This window comes from Fusarium odoratissimum, assembly GCF_000260195.1.
Source record: "Fusarium odoratissimum NRRL 54006 unplaced genomic scaffold supercont1.29, whole genome shotgun sequence".
Lineage (NCBI taxonomy): Eukaryota > Fungi > Ascomycota > Sordariomycetes > Hypocreales > Nectriaceae > Fusarium > Fusarium odoratissimum.
Genome location: NW_022158713.1, coordinates 1 through 24583, shown reverse-complemented (window position 1 = coordinate 24583; position 24583 = coordinate 1). Strand labels below are relative to the sequence as shown.

The window sequence follows — 24583 nt, the reverse complement described above, 5'->3', positions numbered from 1 at the left end:
AATTTACATCGACATTTTAAAAACAGGCAGTCATTTATTTTATTTTCATTTCATCAAACTTGCCTGCTTCGATTCCCCATTGTCGCCCATCTTTCGCTTTACTTCACAACAGTCTTTAATGAACTACTGTACTTTATCAACTGTATCCCTTCACCAACTTCACCAATTCTACCACAAAAATCTCAAGTAATCACTGATATCAACAAAACTCAGTCACCATGCTCTGGCGTCGCTCCCGTCTCACCTATGACCCGAAGCAATTCCCCAACTACCGCCCTTACCCCGAAACCGGTTCCGAGCGCCTCATCAAGGAGTGTCCGAATGTATTTCATTTCATTGCCTTCACAATCAGATTTCAGATTTCTATTTTCAGTATCATTCTGGAGTGGTTCTGTATGATGCTTCGCAGTCCCCTTCAGTACTCCAAGCACAACGATTGGATCCTCGACCACTACAAGGCAAGCCCTACTGCTTCTCACATGCTCTGGGGAGCCTTCATCACTGCCTGGTCTTCTCACTTCATGTACCGTATCGGAAAAGCAGTTTGCAAGGTGATTATTGATGCCTATGACGATCCTGTGTGGGCTCTTTACGAGATCTGGGATCTCGGAGTATACTCGCAGTTCTTTCTTATCCGCACCATCTTTTTCATCCTGACTACCATCTTCAACTTCGTTTGCTTTTGGGCTATCTTCCTCTTCAACATGTCGACATACTCATTCGTCGTCTCCCTCGCCCTGCTCGGCGCTGTTGCCATGTGGCAGCTACACTATTACTTTTTCGTGTACAGTCCTCAGGAAGTCACTGAGGAGGTCTCATACCAGTCCCCTGAGAAAGAAGTTCTTTGTACACCGGACAGACCAGGTCGCTGCTTTCGAGCACCTACACCTTCTACTGGGTCGTCCACTTCTTCCTCCCGATCATCGCCTGAGCATACTCCACCTCACCTTCGACCCCGACCATCAAACAAACCCCCTGGCGCTGCATACGTCAAAGTATCTCCCAAAGCCATACAAAAGCTTCATGACGAAGGAGTCTTCGTCCCAGAACCCACCAGAGTACCCGACTACTCTTATCTGGAACCCTTCGCTGGAAAACGCCCTACTAACTTCAGCCGCTATGATGCAAAGAGGCACTTCCGAAGAGTTAGAGAAATCGAGAGGAAGAAAGGCATAATATCAAACAGCCCTGACCCTTATAAAGATGATCCTCCCTCTCCTACCGTTATTACAAAGACCGCGTGGATTTATTCCGAGATGGATGCTGTCAACCGACGGCTTCGATTCATCACAGAAGATGTCACCGAGATGAACATGCTGGTTAACACCTTCAGAGAAAAAGGCAGCGTCCGGTCTCTTCCCGACGCTTCACCCGCGATACCATTGTCGCCCCGAACCCAACGGCGAAACGCAACTCTCGCTGAGAAAGATCGCATCGGAGAAGTCGTTATTGATTATACACGTGAGATCGACTCCATCTCATTCCGTGTCTTCAGTCACAAAACCCGCACTGAAGAGGCGCTGAAACGCATCGATCGTCTGGTTGCCCATGCAGGCGATGCCGCTTCCCGCGCGATTCGTAAAGAGGTGGAAGATTGCAGAAGCCGTGTTGATCTCGCGTTCGAGGGCGCGGAAGCGGCAGTTATGAGCTCTAGTGGAATTGCAGACCTTTGCATTGATCGAAAAGTGAAACTGGAGGCCCAAGCCAAAAAGTTACATCGTATGGACCGAACTCAGGCTAGGCATCCTAACATTTCAATCATTGATGACTACTATGGTTGATTACCACCGAGTTTTTGACTCATGTTTATCGACTAAACGATTAGCAGAGTGCTATTGATTACATATACACCGCGGAGAGCACTTGAAGATTGAGATTTTGGAGTTCAGGATTATACCTTTTGCTTTGCTACACATAACAGAGAAACCTGCATGATTGACTACGAAGTCGGGAATATAATACCTTGGGTTAACTTTAAGTATAACGGTCAGAGTTGACCATTTAGGAATGAATTCGATGATTAATGCCATAATGTTTGTTGATGTTCCTAAAGTGATCTATGTCTCGAATCATCTATGATGCTAATCGTTGTGAGAGACCTACCACGACAGTAACTCGTTTATCTATATTATCCACGTCGCCTACGTGTAAATGAGTTCTTTCTCTTGAGTTACTCTGGTTATGGTAGGTGGCTCACGATAACTAGAAGACGCAGTCCAACACATTCATCTCGGAGGCGAGTGGCCGCTTCTTGAGATGCCCTGCCTTTGCAAATCGGACGGGGCCGGGAACTCCGGTCTATAGGAGTTGGCGTTATCGAGGGGCAAGCGAAGTAAGTCGTTGAGGGTCGTGGTGGTGTATCGTAGCGATAAGAGACCGGGACAGAAGCCAGAGCCAGAGCCAGAATATGTTCTGATGAAACTGTCTAAACAAAGGAAACGGTGCAAGAGACACCTTGAAACTATAAGTAAGGTGTATGGTGGGAGTTCTGTAACTACTGGCTTTGATGGAAGTGATGCGAGCGACATATGCAATCCTCAATGAAGATGACGAGGTTGCCCTCAACCACCGGGGCCGGATTCTAATGACTTGAAACTGATCCCTCTGAAAGATCCTTCTCGGTGGTAACCTATCAACTACTCATCTTGAAAATGTCAGGATACGAGAACTGCCAAGGCTGTTGATGCAGGACTGTGATGCCACAGACAATGAGAACTCAGTGAACGGGTATAATGGCAACATGATATTGACTTGTACCATTATCGAATGATACGTCCGTTTAGAGAGGCGAGGAGAAGAAATATGTACGCATTGTGGCTATATCTTTACTTGCCAAATCCTCTGTGAACACCTGGGTATCGCACATAAAAATCGCATCTCGTCGTCAAGACAGTTCCAGAACTGATCCTCCAATAAGTCCTTCATGTTAGAAATTTCCCACAAATCCATCGACCGAACAGATGATCATCAAGACCACCGAGCCAAATCCAGCTAATAACCAGCAGACTCAATACCATGAACCTGCCAGTAAAGACCTCCCTTCTTCCCAGCCTCATCAGCAGCACACTTGACAGATCCACGAGCCGCCATCTCCGTTCCAGCAGAGTACTCAAGAACGGCCTTCTGCATAATCCAAACCACATCATCATCGCCGACCTTTAATCCCTTGTCAGCGCGCACAGCAAAGGCGCACGACCCGGACTTGACGATGTTGACAAGTCCATCTCCCACGCCGTACTCTCGCTTGTCGTCGGAAGCAGCGGGGACGCTGAAAGTGCCGTTACGAGTGCCAAAGGTTGAGAGAAGCGCTGCGCAGTCCCTGTAGTTGGCTCGCTTTGTGCTCTTGGGGGCCTGGTGCGCGTTGTAAGTCTTCTTGTCGCATGTACTGAAGGAGTGGTTTCCAGCAGCCCAGTAGGTGTATGGATCTTCGTAGGCGCTGGGTGCTGTGGTTGAGACGGCGATCATGTTGTCTTTGGTGGGTGTGGCCGTGGGCGCTGCGGCTGCAAGGCCGATGAAGACGGCGACAAGGTTGATGAAATGCATCTCGACAGTTGATTTAGCGGGCGGAAAGAGAGTCGAGAAGTTTGCTGAGAAAAAGAACGGATCGTAGTGAAGAATAACGGACCAACAGGTGATCAACACCTATGTTAACGAGTGACTGAGAATGGGAAACGCTGCGCTGCACTGCAACGAGGAGGTTGGGAGAGACGTTCAACAGCAGTTAGTTGACGGAGGAGAGAAAGAGAATTATACCCAATCCAGGTGGGAAAGTGGGATGTTTAGATGCGATCACAGGCGGAGATGGTAGTGTTTCAAGTAGAGTGGATGAGTATGAAACAAGGATCACAATATGCAGCGAAGGTGGTTTATTTTGAGCGACATTTTGGAACCAGATTGATTAGACTCGGAAAAATTAGTGCTGTTTTGCTTTTAAATATATTGAGTCGTTACGAGTGAAACAGGGTGACGGGTTGTGTTTGTTTAATTGCGATGATCATACCGGAGGATTTGGTGTTTGTTTTCCGTTTTTTGATGGGGACGATGTTTCGAGCAAAGTGCCATATTCATGCCGAGATCAACGCGTATAGGTATAGGAAAACGTGTGATTGGAAAGCGATTAGGGGGAGTGAAACGAGCGTCTATATATATATAAAAGGAATTATATGTGATGATCAACCATATGATCCTGTATTCTTGGAGTTTAATTCGCTGCCAATAAGACTGACTGAGCGCAGGACCATAGCGACAGTGTATACGCTTTGACTATCACTATGTCTCTCTTGAAGTCCTCGAAAGAAACTAGCAATTGTCTTTTTCTTTGAAACGCTCTATCTTTTGTGCCTTGGCTTTCTCCCATGCGCATAATTTACAGCCTCACATCGAGTCCAGATCAGCACTCTCAATCTCCAACCTCAAGATCAAAGGTCGTTGATCAATACCAATTTCACATGATAAAAAACCTGGTCACAACTGCCGTCAAACTTGAATATCAGGGCCTATACCGTTACAGTAGGATTTACCTCCTTGCAAACTTAAATACCCTTCCTTGCAATATCTCGTGATAGAAACTATTGAGTTTCTTGTCTCTCAGTAACTCCCCCGGGCCGACAGTGGAGAAGAGTGACGCTTCAGTGGATTGAGAGCCCCCACTCCCAGCGGTTCATCAACCCCGGTCTTGGAGATGATGACGCGAGGAGCATTGGCCAGTGATAGAGCAATTCGTTGGTTTATTTGTTGGGTGATGTTTGTACTCTCAATATGACTTCATATTTCGTGGATCTCTGTCTCAAGGCAGCCATGAAAAAGTCTTGGCCAGGCAGTCTTGGTCTTGGTTCATGGTCACTATTTCCTACGGCATAAGGGTTGATTACGCTAATGTAGAAAAAAATGTCATTTCCAGCATCTTGACCTCGTTATTCCCAGACGTCATTGTCTCGGCCGATACAATACTCAAATATGACGGTTCTTCAGACTGTTGCTCGTTCATCGAATTGACCCTCTTTATTAAGCCCGTCAGTATCCATATTATCCCCCATCAACTCCTGGGGTCATCATCTTGGCTCCGTCTTGGCTCCACGTCAAAATGATCCCCCAAAAACCTGTATCATGGACTGCTCGGTTCAGGTGACCCCTCCAAGAAAAAGGGCCGTTACCACGATGATGGAATGGCTCTGATGATCGTCGGAACTCGGCTGAGGGTGAGTGAGACCCTTTCTTTTATTTTTTTTTTACTCGATGTAACTCTCAGCTCGTCGCTTGACTCGATTCCCGAGCCCCGATGAACTGTTCTTGTCCCGTCTAGTCCTAGCTAGGGGTATTATCGGCCCCCCAGTTTTGGGATCATTGCCAGTTCCTGATATCATCGTCATGGCCTATCAATGGAATGGTCTTAACTAACATTGTCAGACCAGCTGGAAGAAGAAAATACTGTGAGGGACCTTGATCATTTTCCATGTTGTGTGATTTCTATCCATTGTAAACTCCATCGCCCAATCTTCTCTTCATTGTTTTTCTCTTCATATCATACTCAGCCATCACCTTCATCATGAAAACCGCTTCACAGCCTTCAGCTCCCCATAGCGCAACAAGCAAAGTAAAGCGGCTCGTCGGCAAAATTCGCCGCCACTCACATCCTCCATCCCCTGAAGCTTCCTCAACATCTCCCTCATCATCCGCGAACCCATCTCGCGAATCTTCATCATGTCCTATTCCACATATCGGCAAACATAGCCAACGCCAGAGTCGCCGCGGATCAGCCTCAGAGGAGGAAGAGCGCGCTCACGATCTTGAACTCTGGAACGCAGCATACGATGTCCTCAAGCGAGATGGCACGTCTTCGGGTCTTGTGCTCGCATATGAGAGCATTGTTTCTCATGCACTTCCTGATACTTTGAGGCCGGGGCATAACGGGAATGGGAATGGGCTGCCGACAGAAAGTGAGAGGAGAGCGGAACTCATGATGATGATTGCAAAGTCTGGTTTAAACCGCGAAGTTAAGGAGACGTCACAAACAGACTCGGGAGATGTTGAAGCAAGAGAAAACCTGATTCATACAAGGTCGACTATAGCTTCATTGCTCGATGACCAGCCCAGCGCCGCCGTCGCTTGGGCGGGCTTCTGCTCACTAACACCAGTAGGGTGCGACCTCAACCCATTGAACTACAATACTAATACCATCAATAGCTTCTACTAGAACCTCTTCTACGACATGAAGATATCCGCCAGGGGTTTGTGCATATTGCACACACCATTCCTCACTACATGACCCTCCATCGCGTCCTACATCCATCATCCTGGACCTCACTGCCAGAGTTCCAACGTCAACAGCCGCAAGTCCATCAGACTCTTCTAACACTTTATCGACGCATCCTCGAATACGAGATGAACATTGTCTGCGCCGCTGCGAGCGCCTGGAACATGGCTGCTCGCAACGTCGTCGATTGGCATGGCTGGAAGGCTATGGCTGATGCTGTGCGAGACATGGATGCTGAGTTGATGGGCTATGTCGAGAAGAACGGCACAGATGAGGCTAGGGCGTTGATGGAGGTTCAGAGGAAGTTGGAGCCTGAAGGAGGAGGGCGTGGTGAGTTACAAGACGATACTTCACCTCCAAATGCGTAAGAATACAAGACAAGTCAACAATGAAGGGGGCATTACAAGCAAGGTCGTTTTCTATAAAGTCAATTTCAATCGATTTACCCAGATAGCCAAATCTGCAGGTTTCCCTTTTCCCCAATCCAGACTCCAGACTCCATGCTCCGTCCTTTTGACCAAGCCAGTGTAGGATTTTGCTTTTCTCCTTTAGCCAAGTCGCGATCAAATCAACCAGTCTATCCCACCGACCAATTACCATACACCCAAAGACCATCATGCTCCGGTTCTGCAAGAATATTCGTTTAAAACGCCCCATTTACTGCCCAATATTTTGAAGGATACCCTGCTTGTCAAGGTTGCTCAGAGTATCACCGTACTCATTGATATGTCGCTGCCAGCGACTGGCATCGCCCTGGAAGCCAATCGCCCCCAACATGGCTGACCATCCAGGCATCTGATCACGGGTCACAAGTTCATATACACGACAGAGGATTTGATGAAATCCCACCTGAGGTCTCATCGCAACCGCGTACAAATGTCGCACCAAGTCAGCCCAGCCGGCAATAAAGTCGACGTCAAACGTGGACTCGGGGTACCGGAACTCGATAGTGTCGTACTTGGACACAACCAGTGCACAGCGGGTGGTTGTGTGAAGGGATCCTTCATCGAATTTTCGGAGTGCGATGCCCAAGCTAGCCAGGCTCGTTTCCGACCACAGGCGTTTCATAGATCCCAGCAGACCTCTGTCAACTTTCTTGCGCCAGTGGAGCTGTCGCATGACCTCTCCGAGTGCTTCAACAAGAGCTGCGCCCTCGCCGTACACTGTTGGTTCACCCCTTTCCATGGCGATTCGAGATTCAACGCTGATACGCGCCGAGTAAGGAGAAGTCGAGCGGAAGGGATGGCACAGAGGGTACAGCAGAGTATCTTCCAGCAGCCAGACTAAAGATGCAAGGCGCAGCGCAGTCTCTAGCTGCATGCTGCCGGCGTCGTTGACGTGAAGGTGTAGTCCACAGCCAGAATTGAGTCCAACTACCATGCCGCCCTGCACTGCCGCAAGGCACTTTCTTAGGGTAGGTAGCCCCTGACTGAACTCTTCAGGCCGAGTGAGAATAGGGCTGTTGAGTTCAGTTCCATACCAGTCGTACTTGTTTGAAGGTGTCATTCCGGACTTACTAACGCAGTCTCTGGTGATGTGACGCTCTGGAACAATGAACCAAAAATCAGTCTTGGACACTGGTCCACTAACAGACTCATTATTCCAAGCTCGAATGTCTCCGCTATTATCTGTGAGCGGAAGAATTGCAGTGCCAGGTATCTGGGCAGGGCTGATAGGCGAAGGAGGTATGAGGCTACACGAGACGGAGACCCCGCTGTTGGCGATCAATTCGCATACCTTGTGAATACAAGACGGCTCGATGTCTTTGTAGTCTCCCATCACGAGGCCTAGGAAAGCTTCCGGCGTTGTAGGACAGGCCCATCGAGCCTCACCAGTCACGGCGTCGGAGTTTGGGATCTGCAGTGCAACCATAAACTCCAACTCGATACCGACACTTATGGACTGCGGTATCGGCATGCTGGGCTCGGGGGATGCAGGGATCGCAGGGGTCTTTTCTCGACGGCGAAAATGCTTATCGACCTGGATGTGATGATAGTTTCTCAGGGACGAGAGCAGAGATGCTGTTGAGCAGCCAGAAGAGGCTGGAGCCCCTAATGGGTTACGATTCATAGCAGACAGTTCCATAATGAACAATATGAGGTGAGTTGAGGACTCAAGAACAATTCGTGGTGTTCACTCTTATATATTTGCGAGGCAAAGAACATGGCCGCAAAGAAAGTCAGTGCGTCGGTCATGTAAGGAGAAGGGACGGGACAGAAAAGTAATCTTGACTCGCTCACCGAAGGGCGGTCAAGGTTTAGGAATTTGAGGCTGTGAATGAACTACCTTTTTACATGTGCTTGCTGAAAACTCTCCCGCCGAACAAGCTTCTCAGTATGAACTCTGCTGTCGAGTAGTTCGGCCACTAACCAGCACAGAACAGCTCAATTCTTAACAAGCACGATAAGGTGATCATGGTTCTATTCATAAACTAAACATTCGGTAACCTCAATCATGGTAACAACATAAGCCATTCAAAAACCCTTGGCTTTCGACTGGGCAATGAACAGAGTGACACTTGTCTCTCAAAAAAGAGTCTGACCGGTCCAGAACGTGTGATTTAGAGGTATCGGGAGTGGTAGGGCGATCCTTGCACCCAATCTTTTGACATAATGCCAGGGGTGAAGATTGGGTGAGATCTACACCTTAACGTCAAAAAGCTTGTGAGTCGCGGAGAAGCACTCGAGAGTCTCGTGATTTTGAACGTGGTGGTAGGTCCAACGTGTTGGTAACCCACCTTTCAGCCTGTTTTGAAACTAAGAACATGATTGACTGATTCGTCTTATCGTAGTATTGTGCCATTAAAATGTGTTGAACAAAGAGGACTCGGTGAGGAATAGTTGACTTACACGAGGAGGAAGTGCAGCAAGAGTCGGCGCATCAACGTTACTCCGCAACGACCAATCATTAAGCTGCGCGGCATTTGCTAGGAGCTCGAAAAGAAGATGCCCTGTGACGAAATCCCCTAATTTTGTCCACTGCCTCCCGGGGTGCAGTTCCATTGTGACGGGCGAGGAATAGCTGACCCTGCGTCCTTGATTGACTGACTGGCCTGGGCCCAAAAAACGCGACGTCGCGTTAACTCCAATTTAAGCCAAACTCCATCCTCATCACCATCTTCAAACAACGTCAATTATTTCCACCGCTGAATTGATCGCATCGCATTCGAATTCATCGCGACGAGTATTGTCAACCTTTGGTTTATTCACAGCGTAGCCCTCGACTCAAACACGATTCCTCCCCGGGCATGCCACTCGACTTTGCATAATGCGTATGATCAAGCCTTCATGGCTAAGCCATAGCGGCGAGCAAAAGGATTTCGAGGTTTACAGCTGCCATGTCTCCCCGGATGGAAAACGACTTGCGACTGCTGGCGGCGATGGACACGTCCGCGTTTGGTCGACCGAAAGTATCTACAATGCCGACACACCAAAGTACAACAAGCCGCGCCAGCTCTGCCACATGAGCCATCATCTTGGAACAATTCACTCGGTTCGCTTTTCGCCTAATGGACGTTATCTTGCCAGTGGAGCGGACGACAAAATTATTTGCGTATACCACCTGGATAAAGGGCCCCCAGCTGCCACCTTTGGCACCAACGAGCCTCCTCCTGTCGAGAACTGGAAGACATACAAACGTTTAATTGGTCACGACAATGATGTTCAGGATCTCGCCTGGTCATACGATTCTTCGATATTGGTTTCTGTTGGCCTTGATTCAAAGGTCGTCGTCTGGTCTGGTCATACGTTCGAGAAGCTGAAGACTCTGCCTGCACACCAAAGTCATGTCAAGGGTATCACCTTCGATCCTGCGAACAAATTCTTTGCAACCGCAAGCGACGACCGAACGATCAAAATCTTTCGATTTACTTCGCCTGCACCTAATGCGACACAGCACGATATGGTTAACAACTTTGTTCTTGAAACGACCATTAGCTCACCATTCAAGAGCTCGCCCCTAACTACGTACTTTCGACGATGTTCGTGGTCCCCCGACGGTAATCACATCGCAGCTGCCAACGCTGTGAACGGCCCCGTGAGTTCTGTTGCTATCATCGAGCGGACGAGATGGGATAGTGAAATCAATCTTATCGGCCATGAAGCCCCAACGGAAGTGTGCATGTTCTCCCCTCGTCTGTTTCACACGTCAAAGCCAGATGCGAGTGCAGCCGATGGGGCCGCGACATCGCTCGTGACAGTAATTGCATCAGCTGGCCAGGACAAGACTTTGAGTATATGGAACACAAATACGTCCAGGCCGGTGGTCGTGTGTCAAGACTTGGCAGGCAAGTCAATATCTGATCTAGCGTGGACTCCGGATGGACAGACCATTTTTGCGTCTAGTCTAGACGGTAGCATTGTGGTTGTAAATTTCGAGGAGGGAGAGCTCGGCTGGGTAGCGCAACCAGAGGAGAACGTCAAGGCACTTCAGAAATATGGCGCGTCGCGGAAGGGAATGGGTATAGCTGAGGACGTCGATGGCCTCATTCTGGAAAACCAGAGTAAAGAGGGAGAGTCGCGGGCTGTAGAGTCGAGGATGGGTGCACTAATGGGAGACTTTTCTGAGTCAACCAAGGAGTCAACACCTGTCGCTAATGGCCCTAAACCCAATGGCACTTCGGCGAAACCATCGACAAATGGCCAAGCTGAGCCAGAAAACGAACCAGAGAAGCAGCCAGAAGAGGCAGCTAACAAGACAGCCGAACGCGTCAAGGAATTGAAATCGCGGGTCACTATCGGCAAAGATGGCAAGAAGCGAGTTGCACCTTTGTTGGTGTCATCATCAGGGACAGGCACGTCTTCATTGCCTCAAACTCAGTTGGTTGGAACAACAAGTACCAACAAGAACACACAAAATGATACACCGCAGACAATAATTGACATGAGCAAGCCTTATGACGGCCTGCCCAAGGGAGGTATTGCCGCCATGTTGCTTGGTAACAAGAGGCAAATCAACCTGGGTGATGACGAAGATGAAGAGGAGCCGGTTGCCAAGCGTGTTGCAACAGGTCCTACACCTATCGTCACTGATGGCCCTAATGGGGTCGAGCCAGCAGCCCTCGTACCTGTTCAGAATGGCGTTGTTCCCACACCTGAGTTCCTCAGGCCCGCAGTCATGAATGTCTCTATGTCCTTCGCTCAAGTCAGATTAGCTGTACCGAAGATCAGGTCACATATTCTTCGACCGCTGGACAGAGGAGTTTTACAGGGTGAGAGCTCCTTAGAAGAAGCAACAAAGACCCCAGAAAACATAATTCTGGAAGCGAAGAATGATGCCACCCATGGCCATCCTTCGCATGTCATAGTCAGCAAAAGGGGCGCTCTTATTTGGGAAGAGTGGCTTCCCAGAGATGTGATTCTAGTAACAGCGACGAAACACTTTTGGGCAGTGGCTTGCGAAGATGGATCTGTGCATACCTGGACCTCTGCTGGAAGAAGGCTTCTCACCCCTATCATACTTGAGTCGCAGCCTGTTATCCTGGAAGCTCGTGATCACTGGCTGCTGTGCATTACAGCTGTCGGCCTTGCCCACGTTTGGGACATGAAAACCCAATCTTCTCCCAATCCTCCGGTGTCGCTTGGACCAATTCTGGATATCGCCACAATATCGCTTAACCAACACAGCGCGACGGCTGGCCCTGGTGTTACTTCTGCCCATCTCAACAGTACCGGCCACATCATTGTGACCCTGACCAATGGTGATGGCTACTGCTACGCTCGAGAGATGTATACATGGCAACGCCTAAGTGAAGCTTGGTGGGCCGTGGGCTCACAATACTGGAACTCGAACGATTCTTCCATTTCTGCTTTGCAATCTACAGCTGTTGGCCCGGATTCTAAGGACAGACAAGATAAGAAATCTTCCAAAGCCACTGTGTCGTCAGGCATCATACCTTTCCTTGAGCGACATACGACGAACGAATTTCTCCTTAAAGGTAGATCATATAGCTTACAGCGCATTATTAAGATGGTCGTGCAGCGGAAGGAGTCCGAAAATCTTGAAAGCAGTGTCAGCATTGCCCATCTGGAAACAAGAATCGCTGGTGCTCTACAACTTGAGGCACGGGAAGAATTTCGACTATATCTCTTCATGTATGCGAAGCGCTTGGGCGCCGAGGGGGCAAGGGTCAAGGTTGAAGAGCTCCTTAACAGTCTTCTTGGTGGTATACTCGAAGACAGCGAAGAGGATGAGGAAGAAGACGGCCATGGGTGGTTCAGCAAAGAAGGTGACATCTGTGGATGGGATCGAAAAGAGCTGCTCACAGGTGTAGTTATGATTCTTGGTAAGTTGTTGTTATTGAAGTCACTATGGCAAAAGTTGTACAAACTAACAGCAAACAGGAAAATACCGCGAGCTTCAGCGATTGACGCTTCAATACGCAAGAATTCTCGACATAAGTTTAGAGGATGGCTCAGTGGACGTTGAGCAAATGGATGTGGAGGCTTAAACAAAAGGCATAGTTTTAAGGTTGTATCATTATCGTAATACATGTAGTTCCTATGCGGTGGCAGGGGCGAGGACGGCGGACACTCTTTTCTGATTAACAGGCAAATATGGCGTTGAGGCTTATCTACCAGGGATCTGATGGTCCAGCGGTGCGAACTTGGGGTACAGGCAGGCGATAGACTACTGTTGGTGCCCGTTGATACGAAAGAACGCCTGATTAATGAGGGCATGCAAACACAATCATGCAGTACCATCCTGAGAGTGTATTGATTGGTGAAGTTCATGACAAGTGGTTAATGTGGGTGAGCAAAGTGATTCTCGACACACCGTTATCTTTCATCGTTCCCTCTGTAACACAACCGACTGAGATTGCTGCGGCTCATGATCACATGCCATGTTTGGTGAAGAGTGGCGTTGAGTGAAGGTGAGGAAACAGGGTGATGTTATCGTGAGTGGGCAAATGAGTGCATCACCAACACCGGTCTGTTGTTGTTTCTGGGCTTCTCCGGTCCGGATCTTTTCTTCCGGTCACTCCAGAGCCTCTGGGCAACTGCTTCTCTTCTTATCAAGCTGGTGTTTAGTGTGTTGATGAGGTAAGATACTGCACCTGCTCGCAGCTGCCACGTCCATGTCCGCCTCCACATTGAATCACCTGCCAACCTGCATCTCCTTGGTTCTTCTCGCCTGAGGATACAATAACCACAAGGTGGAGGATTATTAGTAGGTACCAATCCCCCCCAGTTTGTCTTCTCGCTTCTCTTACTTCATTCTTCTTATTCTTCATCCTTTGATTCGTTATTCTACTTCGAACCTGGAATCGAAAGCAATCACAATCACAAGCACAATCTCTTCTCTTTAGCACGTCTAGAACGTTTCATTGCTCAGCACCTAAGGTGCCTTTACACTCCTTTCATTCTCATACTCCTTTCTCAAAACCTCTTCCTCTCCGCCTTGCACTTCATCTGCCTAAGGTACTCAATAGCCTTCATCTTTACAGCCTTTAACCCTTCCGGTCCTCTCTTCGTTCAAGGCATTTGACAATTCTTCCCCTGAACGTTGAACCTTATCTCCACCTCCATCATGGCAAAAGCCCTTCGCTTCACTCTTTTGTGGGCAGGGGCCGTTGCCCTTCTTCACTTCACCCTGTTTGTGTGTGGCTCAGCCTTGCCCTCGTCTGCTGATGCCCCCCTCAAAGCAGCCTTGGTGACCCTCGTCCAGGAAGATGATATCAGTGCCACTCTCTTCAGTATTCAACAGATTGAGGACAAGTTCAACAACCGCCACTTGTACGACTGGGTTTTCTTTAGCGTCCAGGATCTTCCAGAGAGGTTCAAGGAGCTCACTTCCAACGCTACCAATGCTACTTGTATCTTCGAGGTTATTCCAGAGGAGAACTGGAACATGCCTGGTTGGACTGATCACTCCCAACTTTCGGGCTCTCACGAAATCAACTCTGACTGCAACCCAAAGACCTTTAAACCCCTCGCCGACATCCGCCAGATGAAGCGATGGAGCTCGGCCCCCTTTGCTAACGAGCGACGTCTCCGCAACTATGAATGGTTCTGGAGAGTAGAGCCAGGCGTAAGTGGTTCCCGAAACAACCACAATGATGCATCGAAAAATGATCAGGAGCTGACACAAGCAGGCATCTTTGAGCCAGGACATTCCTTTTGATGTCTTCCGTTACATGCGAGACAACGGTATTGCTTATGGCTTCAACCGAGCTGTCCTTGGCCAAGCCAACTTGTACCATCTCTCTCGCGTCAAGTCTTTCATTGACAAGCACCCAGAGCTCCTTCACGAAGAGGCTGATATCACATGGCTTATTGAAAACGGCACAGGTCTCACTATTCAGTCAAGCTCATCGGATGACAGCTATGAAGGATTGGTAGACGAGGGCAGTGACAAACTGAGGTCGCGGATCATTTAGGAGAGCCGCCCTAGTGGTCAACGCAGCTCGGACACTAATAGGTCACAGGATGAGACGGCTCACGACAGAAATACCAAGAATGAAGGGAAGGGAGCATCTTGGATTGGTGGGTCCTTTGCGACTTGGCTAAGTGAAGTTTACGGCAACAGTCTTTATCCAACGTTTGACATTGGATCCCTAGCTTTCTTCCGCAGCCCTCATCACACTGCCTTCTTCCACCACCTCGACAGTGCGGGCGACTTTCAGTATCGCCGAGTCGACAATGTCCCGGTGCACAGCTTGAGCGCGAGTATGTTCCTGCCTCGGGAGAGCGTCTGGAACTTTGGCACTAAGAATATGCAACTTCGCACCCAACTTAATATCCAGCCAACCGGAATTGGAGCTATTCCAGATGGTGATCAACGCATCGTGGACTATGAAAACACTGACTCAGGCAACAGTGTCAAGCACAAGAATGATGCTGAAGAGGAAAAGAAATCGTTTCACGAAAACTGGGAGTCAATGACACCGGACGTGAGCGAACAGTCCGAGAACCCGCACTTGATATCAGGCAATACGTGGATGGGGAAGGACGTGGCGGATGAAGCTGAAGGATGTAGTTTTTTTTGGTTTTGGGAGCAAGTTCTAGCTGGATTTTCAGGATTTGCAGGATATGGGTGGGAAACAGATTTTAGTTGTTTGCAAGATGATTGAAGGGACAACTTAGGATCAGGGTACGACATGTACAGACAATTGGGCTCACCGCCTCGCGGGTCGAGGCAGCACAAAGAGAAGATGAGGTTTGCTTTCCACATGAGATTGTTTGTGCATAAGTGAGACACCACACCATCATCAGAGCGGTGAATGTAAATGTTGTATAATGTATTACGGGGGGTGCCTTTCTTCACAGCTGAGACAGAGGAAGACGTTTTGGCTGGGCCCAAGAAAAAGGCGCTTGCGTCGGGCGGCGGTAGATGTCACACACATGGGTACAGTCGTACAGCGTCTGAGGCGCGTTTTTGACGTGAAAAATCATGGATGGATGGATGTCTTCCTACGTGGCTGGTGGTGTTACATATATGTTATCTGGAAGACGAACGATGTACGTCACTGAGCAGTGCAGAAGGGGGCAAGTTTGGTCAGATGGATGACGCAATTAAAGGATACAGTATGTGTGAAGCTGGGGATTGTCGACGTCGAAACGGATCATCTCAGTAAAGGATGTAATTCCCTGGAAGCAAATGACGTACGAAACAAAACATAGCAGGTTGGGTTTTTGTGCTTGGACGTGTTTGATGAGAAGAGCTGCGGAGTCTGTGGGGTTTGGATGACGATCGGCGCCGGTGGGATCGGAGCCGGGGAGGGGAACGACGAATTTAGTTCGAGATCCGAAGTAAGATTGATTTGGTTTGGAGATTTATGTTGAAATTGGAAGGTGATTGACCACATCGTATTTGAGCATATAGCCTCGTTTAGTAGCTGTACTAGAGGTCAAGTAGCTTATTACAACCTCGGTCTTTTCATACCGATGGTTCACGGTTTTAACATGATACTCTCTGATCATGCTAAGAAGTGAACAGGGATGCGCCTTGTTCTTCCACCGCCTGTGGATAGATTTGTCGCTTGCTATGAAACGAGGACAAGAGATAGACGGTTTGTGCATTTTACACACAGAATCTCAGACAAGATTTTCGGTTAAATCTACCGGTATCCGCCTGTTGCAAAGCTTTTTTTCTTGGTTCCTGGCATGAATCAAAAGGCACGGGTTGCTTCCTAGTGGGCAGGGATAATAAAGGGGCCGGGGCAACTTAAACAGGGGTTGTTAGAGTTAATGACTGCAACGTTGAAAATTGTAAAGGTTTATTAACGATTTATCAAAAATTAATTAATTATTGCTCTTATTGCTAAGTAAAATGCATTAAAACTTCAACCAATCCCATCTCTTAAGCATGAAGTTATCATTCCCTGCCCTGCTGAACACCAAGATGCACTTGCCCCTGATTCCTGCTCTGTCAGATCCCCGCCCACCCATACAGAGCTTGACCAGTGGGGAGGAAGATGCACCAACTGCCACATGCCTTCCTGCCTTACCTGGCTGGGCATAGAGGTCTGGGTCCTATTTTTATGACAAAAACCAACAGCAAGTAAGGCAAGGGGTTCACAGTTCACAGTTCACAGTTCCTTTGTAGGCTGGACGGCTGTGGTGCTTCCTTCCTTTGCACTACCCCAGGGTCACTGTATCCTTCCTGCCTACCTTACTTATCCTATTCTGTAAAGAACGGAGACTTCCTTTTTTGAAGGTGCTCCCCGCCTCTTTCCTCCCTTTTGTCCTTCTTCTCTTTCATTTCTTCCATAGAAACTCTTTACGAATATTCTCTCGAATTTCGAGAAGTACGAATAGCGAGCACGGACATCCCACGTCGACTGGCAGTGACGATATTGCCCAAGACATTGGCTCCCGAGCCTTGGCAGTGCGCGATTGCGATCGTGGAGGGGCCTTTGGATCTGCAACAGGAACATTTAGAATATTGATACGCGATCCGAATATTCGATATTACACCATTCTACCTTGACATACGAAAAAGAGCCCAGAAAAATTAGTGGACGTGGTTGATTGGCGCCCGAGCCATCGTAAAGAATTCGAATTTCGCCCATTGTCGCATTGTCTTCCCAGCCAGTGTCGCAAAGCCCCCATTGCGGTTTCAGAGCGCATTGGTCTCTTACTACTGGCCAATTTCTCTCGATACTACACTCCTTTTGCATCACATCGACACACTCAGCTCTTCTTTTGACTTTACAATGGCAATACTGGAGGCCTTCCCCAAGGCGGCGCCTGCTAGTCAGGGTGGCTTCCTAGGTCTGAGCAAGAAGCAGTGGGCTTTGACAACGGTATGGACTTCACGCCTGGTTTCTTGCTATGTTGTTCGGTAATATAACAATTCTTTGATTCTGGTACTGACGTGCTTTCCAGTTGACCTTTCAAAACTCAGCCCTTATCTTGGTAAGCTTTTGTCGCAATGCATCATCCTAGGCTCAGCTAACATTGCCTTCAGATCATGCACTACTCTCGCGTTATGCCTCCGAGTGGCGATCACCGCTACTTTACTTCGACCGCCGTCTTTCTGAACGAGATCATCAAGCTCGCCGTTTCGCTATCCTTAGCCATCTACGATACCTCAAAGACCTTGGCTCCTACGACACCCGCGACAGTCCTTTTCGAGCAAATCTATAACTCTGTCTTTGCAGGTGATGGGTGGAAACTCGCATTGACAGCTGCCTTCTATACCCTGCAGAATATGCTGCAGTATGTCGCTGTGGGTAACTTGGATGCGGTGCACTTTCAAGTGCTGTATCAGCTCAAGGTATGTCTCACCACCAAGTCATATTCCTCTTGGCAAAGTTAGCCTTATCAGAATACATTCTGACTTTTTTCAAAGATTCTCATCACTGCACTGTTCAGTGTTGTACTGCTGCGACGGCACTTGGGACCCAAGCGCTGGCTTGCCCTCATCGTCTTGACGCTGGGCGTATGTGTTGTGTCACTCCCTCAAGCCGGCTCATCTTCGAGCTCATCCAGCATTCCTCTCCGCCACATGACGGACCATTTCTTCCCTCGCTCGCTCCATGAGCTTGGACACGTACCCACGGACAACAGCCAGGCTGGAAATCTAGCTAAGCGATCTGCTACCTATCAAGGCATTGACCATGATTTGCCGCCTCTGGATCCTCTCATGAATTACTCGGTTGGCTTGGTCTCTGTTCTTGTCGCTGCTACGGTATCCGGCTTGACGGGTGTCTACTTCGAAAAGTTACTCAAAGAGAGTCCCACTCAAGCCAGTGTTTGGATCCGAAACGTTCAGCTAAGCTTTTACTCCATCTTTGCTGCCGGCCTTGGTGGTGTAATTTGGCAGGACGGTGAGGGAATCAGCGAGCACGGCTTTTTCGAGGGCTACAATTGGGTTGTGTGGAGTGCCGTTGTGCTCCAAGCTGCCGGTGGCATGTTGGCGAGCGTTGTAATTCGGGATACGGATAATATTGTCAAGAACTTTGCGACGAGCATCAGCATTGTCATCAGCTTCTTGATCAGCATTATGTTGTTCCAGTTCGAGATTTCAGCAACAGTAAGTTCCCTTATCGTGACCGTGACCGTGACACATGGACGTTAACACAGTCTGCAGTTTGTTATTGGCACGTTCCTGGTTCTCCTCTCTACTTGGATCTACAATGGTTCAGATAGGGCTATCCGTCGTCCTCCACCAATCCAAATCCACAGCTTCGAGAAGCCGGCTATTGAGCCTTTCCAGACCCCTCGTAATTTGGCAAATCGACTGACTGTCAATCCCATGGATAGCCCTATGGGTTTGACCACAAGTCGACCAAGCACGCCACTACTGCCCAGAACGCCAAGTCGATCCAACTTTAAGAGAGACGATTGATCTTTTCGATATAAATATCGATCAAAAAACCACCTTATGCACTCGAATACAAAATTTTGTATTCGGGATTTCATTATTATGAAGTCGAACGAAGACATGAATCGCGCATCCTTGCAGTAACATTATATATAGCCAGGATCTCATTGGTACATTTCTTGAATAGATAGAACAGCTTGCATAGCCAGTCTGGAGTGGTTAGCACTCATGCATATTCCGGTAGGTATGGTTGGCGATAGGGAAAACACCCACTTCTGAGGAGGTGCGGTATGACAGTATACCCCTGGTTATAGAAACCTGAATCTTAGATCAAGACTAGAAAGGACGGGAACGGTGTTTCCCACAAATCACAGCTTCCAAGTTGAAATTATGGTGGAGAGGCTTGGACAAAAAATTACAAGTCCATTATCGCTGTTTTACTTGCTTTACTGAATAGTCATTCCTCTTGATGTGACCTGATGGGAACCAGTTTTGTTCCCCAGATATCACTCCTATATACACCCTCCATTACGCTTTGATGGCCTCAACTTTTAAGGATATATGGCGCCTCTTTCAAAGAAGATCAAACGCAAACTTTTTGCACTAGTCTAGATTGTAGAAACGAGCTTCGTTTACATGATGACTTCGTTGGTGACATCCTATAACTCTGTTAGCGGGGTGCTCATCAGATAATTCGAGTTGGGAACTTACCCTCTTCAACTCCTTGTAGGGCAAGCAGACACAGTTCTGCACGCGGACCTCATCGCCGACACCGCAGTCCTTGCCAAGGATGGTGATGCTCTGGACCTTGACACCATTCTTGATGATGCTGGTCGAGTGGCTGCCGACAGGGGTAGGGGTACCCTCAACACGAGCCCAAGCGCCAACGCGGCTACCCCAGCCAATGATGGAGTAGAGAACGCAAGCATCGTGCTTGATCTCGCAGTCCTCGAGCACGATACTCTCCTTGACACGGGCGCCAGCGCCAATGTGAGCACGGGGGCCAATGCTCACATTGGGGCCGAGCTTAGCAGTGGGGTGCACCTCGGCTGTAGGGTGAATGAAAACAGGAGGAACGATGTTTGCGCTAGGAGTGGCAAGCTCTTCGCTGTGGTCGGATTGCGCAGCCTTTTGGAGGTAGAGAGCGTTGGCAGGGACAGCAGAGCCAGCAGTCTTGATCTGGCGCCAGAAGTCCTTGGTCTCGTAAACGTAGAACTGCTTGTTGTCGGCCATGTCAGAGAGGATATCCTGCTCCAGGCGGATAACCTCGCTCTTCTTCTCTTCGTCATCATCGTCGTCGTCAGGAAGGACGAAGCTGTTTTCGAGGTTATCGGAAGAGGGGTAGGAGACGAGACGGGAGGGTCGGTCGAGGCGGCGCTTGATGGCGGAGCGGATAGAGGGGAAGATTGCCTCGGTGGAGAAAAGGTAGACACCGCAGTTGATCAGGTTGCTGATTCGCGACTCGGGCTTCTCGACGTAATGCAGAACACGGCGGGTGTGAGAATCGGAGACAATGCAACCGAAGTTTGTCGCGGCCTCGTCGCTCACACGTGTTCCGAGGATGACAGCCTCAGCATCCTTATCGTTGAAAAGCTTAAGCATCTCGTCGAGAGGAAACGAACAGCAAACATCGGCGTTGAGAACAAAGAGACGCTCAGGGCGACCCTTGAGGATAGCATCACGGAAGTGGTAGAGACCGCCAGCGGTTCCAAGAGCCTCATACTCGCGAAGGTACTTGATAGTGATGGCGGGGAACTCCTTAGCGGAGTCCTTGATGAAGTCGCGGAAGACAGATTCGTCGTAGTAGCCAATGATGTAGACCTCCTGGATCTGCTTGTTGGGGACGCGAGCGACGGAGGAGAGACAGTGCCAGATGATGGGGTGGCCAGCGACTTCGAATAGAGGCTTAGGCACGTCGAGGGAGAGAGGGCGGAAACGAGTGCCGCGAGAAGGACCACCGACCTAGAACATATACTCTGTTAGAACGGCAAGTTTATAGAGGGGTGGGGAGGGTGAAGCTATACCAGGATAACGGCCTTTGTGGCGCCCTGGTCCTTGGTGCGATGGGCCATGGGGACGTGGAGGGACATGATTGCTGTGGTGTGATGAAGAGTGGGAATGGGAGAGAAGAGAGGGAGAAGAAGCTCGTAGAGGGAGGTGAAGTTGAGCTTGATCTTAGTGTTTTGCTGGGGGGAGTAAGTGGAGGGGACACTTTGGAGAATTGAAGGCGGTGACCAAAAAGGGAAACTGTTGATGGGCGGGAACGGTGAGGTTAGGTGGGGGTGGGTAATGCACGTGGGAATAGGGGTTCAGCTGAGTGAGGGGCTTACCCTATATTAAATAGAGATGGAAATTATTGGGACTTTGACTGATCGGAGGCTTGAGATATGGTTTGACTGGTGACGTTTGGTGATCCAGCTTTGTGCTGTTTACTCAATTGTTTCAGGAACCGAAGTGTACGCCATTGCAAGTATGATCAAGAGGTTGTATCTGACCATATCTCTGGAACCCAAATAAGCAGTGTTGGATGTAACCAGACGAGAAAGTCGAAATTATTGGCATTCAACAGCCAGGCCTCTCCACTGTGTCTATAAATGCGCGAACATAGGTTTAGAGTTATTACTCTTGCTGAGTGTTGTTGGTAGGCTGTAGAGTTCGTTGAACTTGGTGAGATATAACAGATTTAAGAGCATGATGGGTGCGAATAATACTTGTTATCATTGCTTTTTGCAGAAAACAAGTGAAAAGTCTTATCTACCTCTATTAAGCGCCGCGCTCTTTGTAAAGGACCCATATAGTCTAGGTATAGCAGAAACCAATCAACGACATCAGATGTTAATGGCCACCAACAAGCGCGCGTTTTCGGTTCAATTTTCGTATCAGGCAGTTCCACTAAAATCAAACCACCGTGAGGTGTTTCTTTTAACGTATAGATATACTGGCTGGGATGTTCAAAATTCAAAGTGATTGAAAGCATGCAAATGGGTAGCGCTTTGCCTCGGAGACAAAAAGGAGAACCAAATGGAACGGTAGCTGACCAAGAACAAGAAGATGCCAGAAGGAGAAATGGAAATTTCAAGTAATAGACATTTCACTTATAGTGATGCCATAGAAGCGAACCGATTGGTTGCTCAAGTGTTGGATATTGAACCAGGCCTGACATGATTTCGCACATCATAGATAGGCTTTGCCGCGGAAATCATGCAGGAAGATGCTCCCATTTCAATTAATGACGTTGCAGCTTATCCGAATGTTGCTTCTTGCAGGGGATCTGTGACCTGAGTAATTGAAGGAGTTGCGTGATGTCTGCAGGTTGCCAAGAAGAATCGGGAATGGATACGAACCGTTCAGTTCCTTGTTCATGACTGTGTGGAATCGATAGTTCCTCGTCAAGTGGTATTCATATATTTACGTTGGTTAATTGATACTAGTTTCGATAGTATAAAAGGACAGATTGATACTGCTTCTTCAGAATTTTCAATCGTGTCAATCTTTGCATCGTGAACCAACATTTCAAACCTCATCTTGAGATCTTCAAACTGAGTGGGTCGAGTTTTAGCTGCCGAAGATAGACCCCTGCTGGAGAGTGGATATTGATGGATTAGAATAGAAATGGACCCATTGTTAACCTCTTGGGAACTGTATGAATAGAATCAATGTCGAAGACATATCACTTTGAGAATGTGAAAACAGCTACCACATAATAGGGTGGCTGAGGCGGTGAACAGGTCAATTGAGTCAATATGCAAAAGCCCCTCCATCAATCAACCAATGCAACACTCATCAGCCGATTCCAAGCCTCCATCTCCGCACTTGCCCGCCATCTCAAGACACAACGGCTACCTTCATCCAGTCAAAAGCCTAAGACGCCCAAGTCAGGGGTACCCATCCCTGGAGATGCTACCTACCGGACTGCCGTCTGGGGAAAATCCGGGGTTCTTTTGTGTACTCGGCAAGTCCCTCCTCTGTACTGTGGCGGCTCGCAGCACGGCTTACATGCCCCCAAACAGCTTCTCCAAATACCATAATGTGACTTTGAACAAGACCTGGACAATATCAGGCATGCGCCTCGTCACGCATCAATGACGGCAAGAAATTCCCCGCAAGTAACGGTTCACCTCCTCCTCTTTTAAGAGAGATGAGTTCCCGACGCGAGTGGAGGCGTCTTCCTCCTTGATACTCACCTAAGCTCCGTTCCGTTCAGCAACTCCTTCAGATCTGCGGGTTCATTACTGACTATCAATTTTTCAATTGCTGATTATATTCATTGACTGTCAAAATGTCTCCTCTAGTCGCTCGTGTCGCTCGCTCTGCTGTCGTCCTTCGGCCTCTCCCTGCAGCCCAACGAGGACTCCGCACTTCGAGCATCCTCCGTGATTCCGAGCCGTACCAGGCGAAGCCGCCCAAACAGAACCAGAACCAGTATGGATATACGAATTGAGTTATAGCGAGCAGGACTAATACTGCATTCTTAGTAACAAAATTCTCGTCGCTGGTGCTCTCGCTATTGGCGGTGGGTTCTGGTGGTTCTACCGAGGGGGTAAGCCCATCCTCGACGCGTCTGGTGAACCCAAGGCACCTACCAAGTAAATACGATAAATGTTACGAGCATCGTCTGGGAGTTCAACTGCGAAAACGACCCAGGTGAAAAGATATGATGGCGATGGCGATGGCGACGGCGACGGCAATAAGGGCATGTGAATAGGGAGGGACCTGTCATTTCCTTTCTGGGCAGAGAGCTTCAGCCTGCAAAATTACACCTTGAATGGTGGAATGTCTTGTTGGTGAATACCCTCGACCAACATTATGCATAATATCACCTTTATTTGCGCCATGCACATATAAATCTCACTGTTTACTGCTTCGCACTGCTTTATTTGAACCTACACCTCTGAGTTGCCCACCTGCGACTTTGATGATCTTAGCATTACACATAAAATGCATCCAAATAACCCACTTCGCAATACTACCAGGCTTCTTCTAGTACATCTATATGTGAGAGACAATTGATGGCCAAGCTACCAATTGGAAGGACGAGCTCTGTCACATGCAAAAATGGATCGTCGTGGAGGTGAGGAAGGGCCACTGAAGCTCTTGCTTAAACTTTACCTCCCGTTTGATAATGGGCGCAAAAAAGGAAATTTTCACCTCAACACCGAACAAGTATCACATAACATTGAATTCACTCGAATATAAAAAAGAAGGGTCAAAAAGACTTAATCTCACTTGCCCCGTACTGGAATCGAACCAGTGATCTTATCATTACTAGTGATACGCTTTACCACTGAGCCAACGGGGCTTGTCTAGCGACATGCACAAGTTTGGAAGCTTATTCTGATGACGGTCCATCATTTACGATAATTCAGCCGAAGGCTGACTCTACATTAATTCATAAGTTTTCCCGAATAATGAGGGTTTGGTTCAGCCGAAGGCTGACTCTACATTAATTCATTCAGCCGAAGGCTGACTCTACATTAATTCATAAGTTTTCCCGAATAATGAGGGTTTGGTGCAGACAGGGATAAATAAGTTTCTCGGAATCTGATTGGTCCAGATTTTGTA

General features: G+C 48.4%; 9 protein-coding genes and 1 non-coding gene across 10 annotated transcripts; 6 read left to right on the top strand and 4 right to left on the bottom strand.

The window, feature by feature from the left end:
• Nucleotides 1-218: 218 nt before the first annotated feature.
• Nucleotides 219-1781, top strand: FOIG_12824 (uncharacterized protein; the record flags this gene model as incomplete). Its single annotated transcript, XM_031213762.1, has 1 exon — nucleotides 219-1781. The coding sequence occupies one exon, from the start codon at nucleotides 219-221 to the stop codon at nucleotides 1779-1781; it is 1563 nt and encodes a 520-aa protein (XP_031056336.1).
• Nucleotides 1782-2558: 777 nt separating this feature from the next.
• On the bottom strand, nucleotides 2559-4550 carry FOIG_12823 (uncharacterized protein). Its single transcript, XM_031213761.1, has one exon. It carries the CDS (start codon nucleotides 3541-3543, stop codon nucleotides 2992-2994), a length of 552 nt encoding a protein of 183 aa, XP_031056335.1. The 5' UTR covers nucleotides 3544-4550; the 3' UTR covers nucleotides 2559-2991.
• FOIG_12821 (uncharacterized protein) lies at nucleotides 4314-8552 on the top strand. Its single transcript, XM_031213759.1, has 2 exons — nucleotides 4314-6133; nucleotides 6184-8552. Exons 1-2 carry the CDS (start codon nucleotides 5546-5548, stop codon nucleotides 6619-6621), a joined length of 1026 nt encoding a protein of 341 aa, XP_031056333.1. The 5' UTR covers nucleotides 4314-5545; the 3' UTR covers nucleotides 6622-8552.
• Nucleotides 6665-8458, bottom strand: FOIG_12822 (uncharacterized protein). The gene has a single exon (XM_031213760.1). It carries the CDS (start codon nucleotides 8336-8338, stop codon nucleotides 6911-6913), a length of 1428 nt encoding a protein of 475 aa, XP_031056334.1. The 5' UTR covers nucleotides 8339-8458; the 3' UTR covers nucleotides 6665-6910.
• A 559-nt stretch (nucleotides 8553-9111) lies between the features above and the next one.
• Nucleotides 9112-13028, top strand: FOIG_12820 (protein HIR1). The gene is made up of 2 exons (XM_031213758.1): nucleotides 9112-12536; nucleotides 12595-13028. Exons 1-2 carry the CDS (start codon nucleotides 9521-9523, stop codon nucleotides 12699-12701), a joined length of 3123 nt encoding a protein of 1040 aa, XP_031056332.1. The 5' UTR covers nucleotides 9112-9520; the 3' UTR covers nucleotides 12702-13028.
• A 678-nt stretch (nucleotides 13029-13706) lies between these two features.
• On the top strand, nucleotides 13707-15409 carry FOIG_12819 (uncharacterized protein). Its single transcript, XM_031213757.1, has 2 exons — nucleotides 13707-14281; nucleotides 14346-15409. The coding sequence occupies exons 1-2, from the start codon at nucleotides 13781-13783 to the stop codon at nucleotides 14628-14630; spliced, it is 786 nt and encodes a 261-aa protein (XP_031056331.1). The 5' UTR covers nucleotides 13707-13780; the 3' UTR covers nucleotides 14631-15409.
• Nucleotides 15410-16772: 1363 nt separating this feature from the next.
• FOIG_12818 (uncharacterized protein) lies at nucleotides 16773-19561 on the top strand. The gene is made up of 5 exons (XM_031213756.1): nucleotides 16773-17498; nucleotides 17581-17610; nucleotides 17663-17971; nucleotides 18047-18730; nucleotides 18788-19561. The coding sequence occupies exons 1-5, from the start codon at nucleotides 17409-17411 to the stop codon at nucleotides 19043-19045; spliced, it is 1371 nt and encodes a 456-aa protein (XP_031056330.1). The 5' UTR covers nucleotides 16773-17408; the 3' UTR covers nucleotides 19046-19561.
• Nucleotides 18937-21292, bottom strand: FOIG_12817 (mannose-1-phosphate guanylyltransferase). The gene is made up of 3 exons (XM_031213755.1): nucleotides 21046-21292; nucleotides 19733-20983; nucleotides 18937-19680 (listed from the first exon to the last, which is right to left on the bottom strand). The coding sequence occupies exons 1-3, from the start codon at nucleotides 21109-21111 to the stop codon at nucleotides 19654-19656; spliced, it is 1344 nt and encodes a 447-aa protein (XP_031056329.1). The 5' UTR covers nucleotides 21112-21292; the 3' UTR covers nucleotides 18937-19653.
• Nucleotides 21293-23036: 1744 nt separating this feature from the next.
• On the top strand, nucleotides 23037-24021 carry FOIG_12816 (uncharacterized protein). The gene is made up of 2 exons (XM_031213754.1): nucleotides 23037-23443; nucleotides 23497-24021. The coding sequence occupies exons 1-2, from the start codon at nucleotides 23301-23303 to the stop codon at nucleotides 23609-23611; spliced, it is 258 nt and encodes an 85-aa protein (XP_031056328.1). The 5' UTR covers nucleotides 23037-23300; the 3' UTR covers nucleotides 23612-24021.
• Nucleotides 24022-24248: 227 nt separating this feature from the next.
• FOIG_12815 lies at nucleotides 24249-24320 on the bottom strand. Its single transcript has one exon. It is a non-coding gene; the product is annotated as a tRNA-Thr (tRNA).
• Nucleotides 24321-24583: the final 263 nt, after the last annotated feature.

Excerpts from the sequence above, each read along its gene's own strand:
- FOIG_12823 (XM_031213761.1), bottom strand. The coding sequence starts at position 3,543 with ATGCATTTCATCAACCTTGTCGCCGTCTTCATCGGCCTTGCAGCCGCA.
- FOIG_12821 (XM_031213759.1), top strand. The coding sequence starts at position 5,546 with ATGAAAACCGCTTCACAGCCTTCAGCTCCCCATAGCGCAACAAGCAAA. Across the intron at positions 6,134-6,183 it reads GCTTCTGCTCACTAACACCA|CTTCTACTAGAACCTCTTCT; the intron begins GTAGGGTGCGAC and ends TACCATCAATAG.
- FOIG_12822 (XM_031213760.1), bottom strand. The coding sequence starts at position 8,338 with ATGGAACTGTCTGCTATGAATCGTAACCCATTAGGGGCTCCAGCCTCT.
- FOIG_12820 (XM_031213758.1), top strand. The coding sequence starts at position 9,521 with ATGCGTATGATCAAGCCTTCATGGCTAAGCCATAGCGGCGAGCAAAAG. Across the intron at positions 12,537-12,594 it reads AGGTGTAGTTATGATTCTTG|GAAAATACCGCGAGCTTCAG; the intron begins GTAAGTTGTTGT and ends AACAGCAAACAG.
- FOIG_12819 (XM_031213757.1), top strand. The coding sequence starts at position 13,781 with ATGGCAAAAGCCCTTCGCTTCACTCTTTTGTGGGCAGGGGCCGTTGCC. Across the intron at positions 14,282-14,345 it reads TCTGGAGAGTAGAGCCAGGC|GCATCTTTGAGCCAGGACAT; the intron begins GTAAGTGGTTCC and ends TGACACAAGCAG.
- FOIG_12818 (XM_031213756.1), top strand. The coding sequence starts at position 17,409 with ATGGCAATACTGGAGGCCTTCCCCAAGGCGGCGCCTGCTAGTCAGGGT. Across the intron at positions 17,499-17,580 it reads AGCAGTGGGCTTTGACAACG|TTGACCTTTCAAAACTCAGC; the intron begins GTATGGACTTCA and ends CGTGCTTTCCAG. Across the intron at positions 17,972-18,046 it reads AAGTGCTGTATCAGCTCAAG|ATTCTCATCACTGCACTGTT; the intron begins GTATGTCTCACC and ends CTTTTTTCAAAG.
- FOIG_12817 (XM_031213755.1), bottom strand. The coding sequence starts at position 21,111 with ATGTCCCTCCACGTCCCCATGGCCCATCGCACCAAGGACCAGGGCGCC. Across the intron at positions 20,984-21,045 it reads CCACAAAGGCCGTTATCCTG|GTCGGTGGTCCTTCTCGCGG; the intron begins GTATAGCTTCAC and ends TATATGTTCTAG. Across the intron at positions 19,681-19,732 it reads CCTACAAGGAGTTGAAGAGG|GATGTCACCAACGAAGTCAT; the intron begins GTAAGTTCCCAA and ends ACAGAGTTATAG.
- FOIG_12816 (XM_031213754.1), top strand. The coding sequence starts at position 23,301 with ATGTCTCCTCTAGTCGCTCGTGTCGCTCGCTCTGCTGTCGTCCTTCGG. Across the intron at positions 23,444-23,496 it reads CCCAAACAGAACCAGAACCA|TAACAAAATTCTCGTCGCTG; the intron begins GTATGGATATAC and ends CTGCATTCTTAG.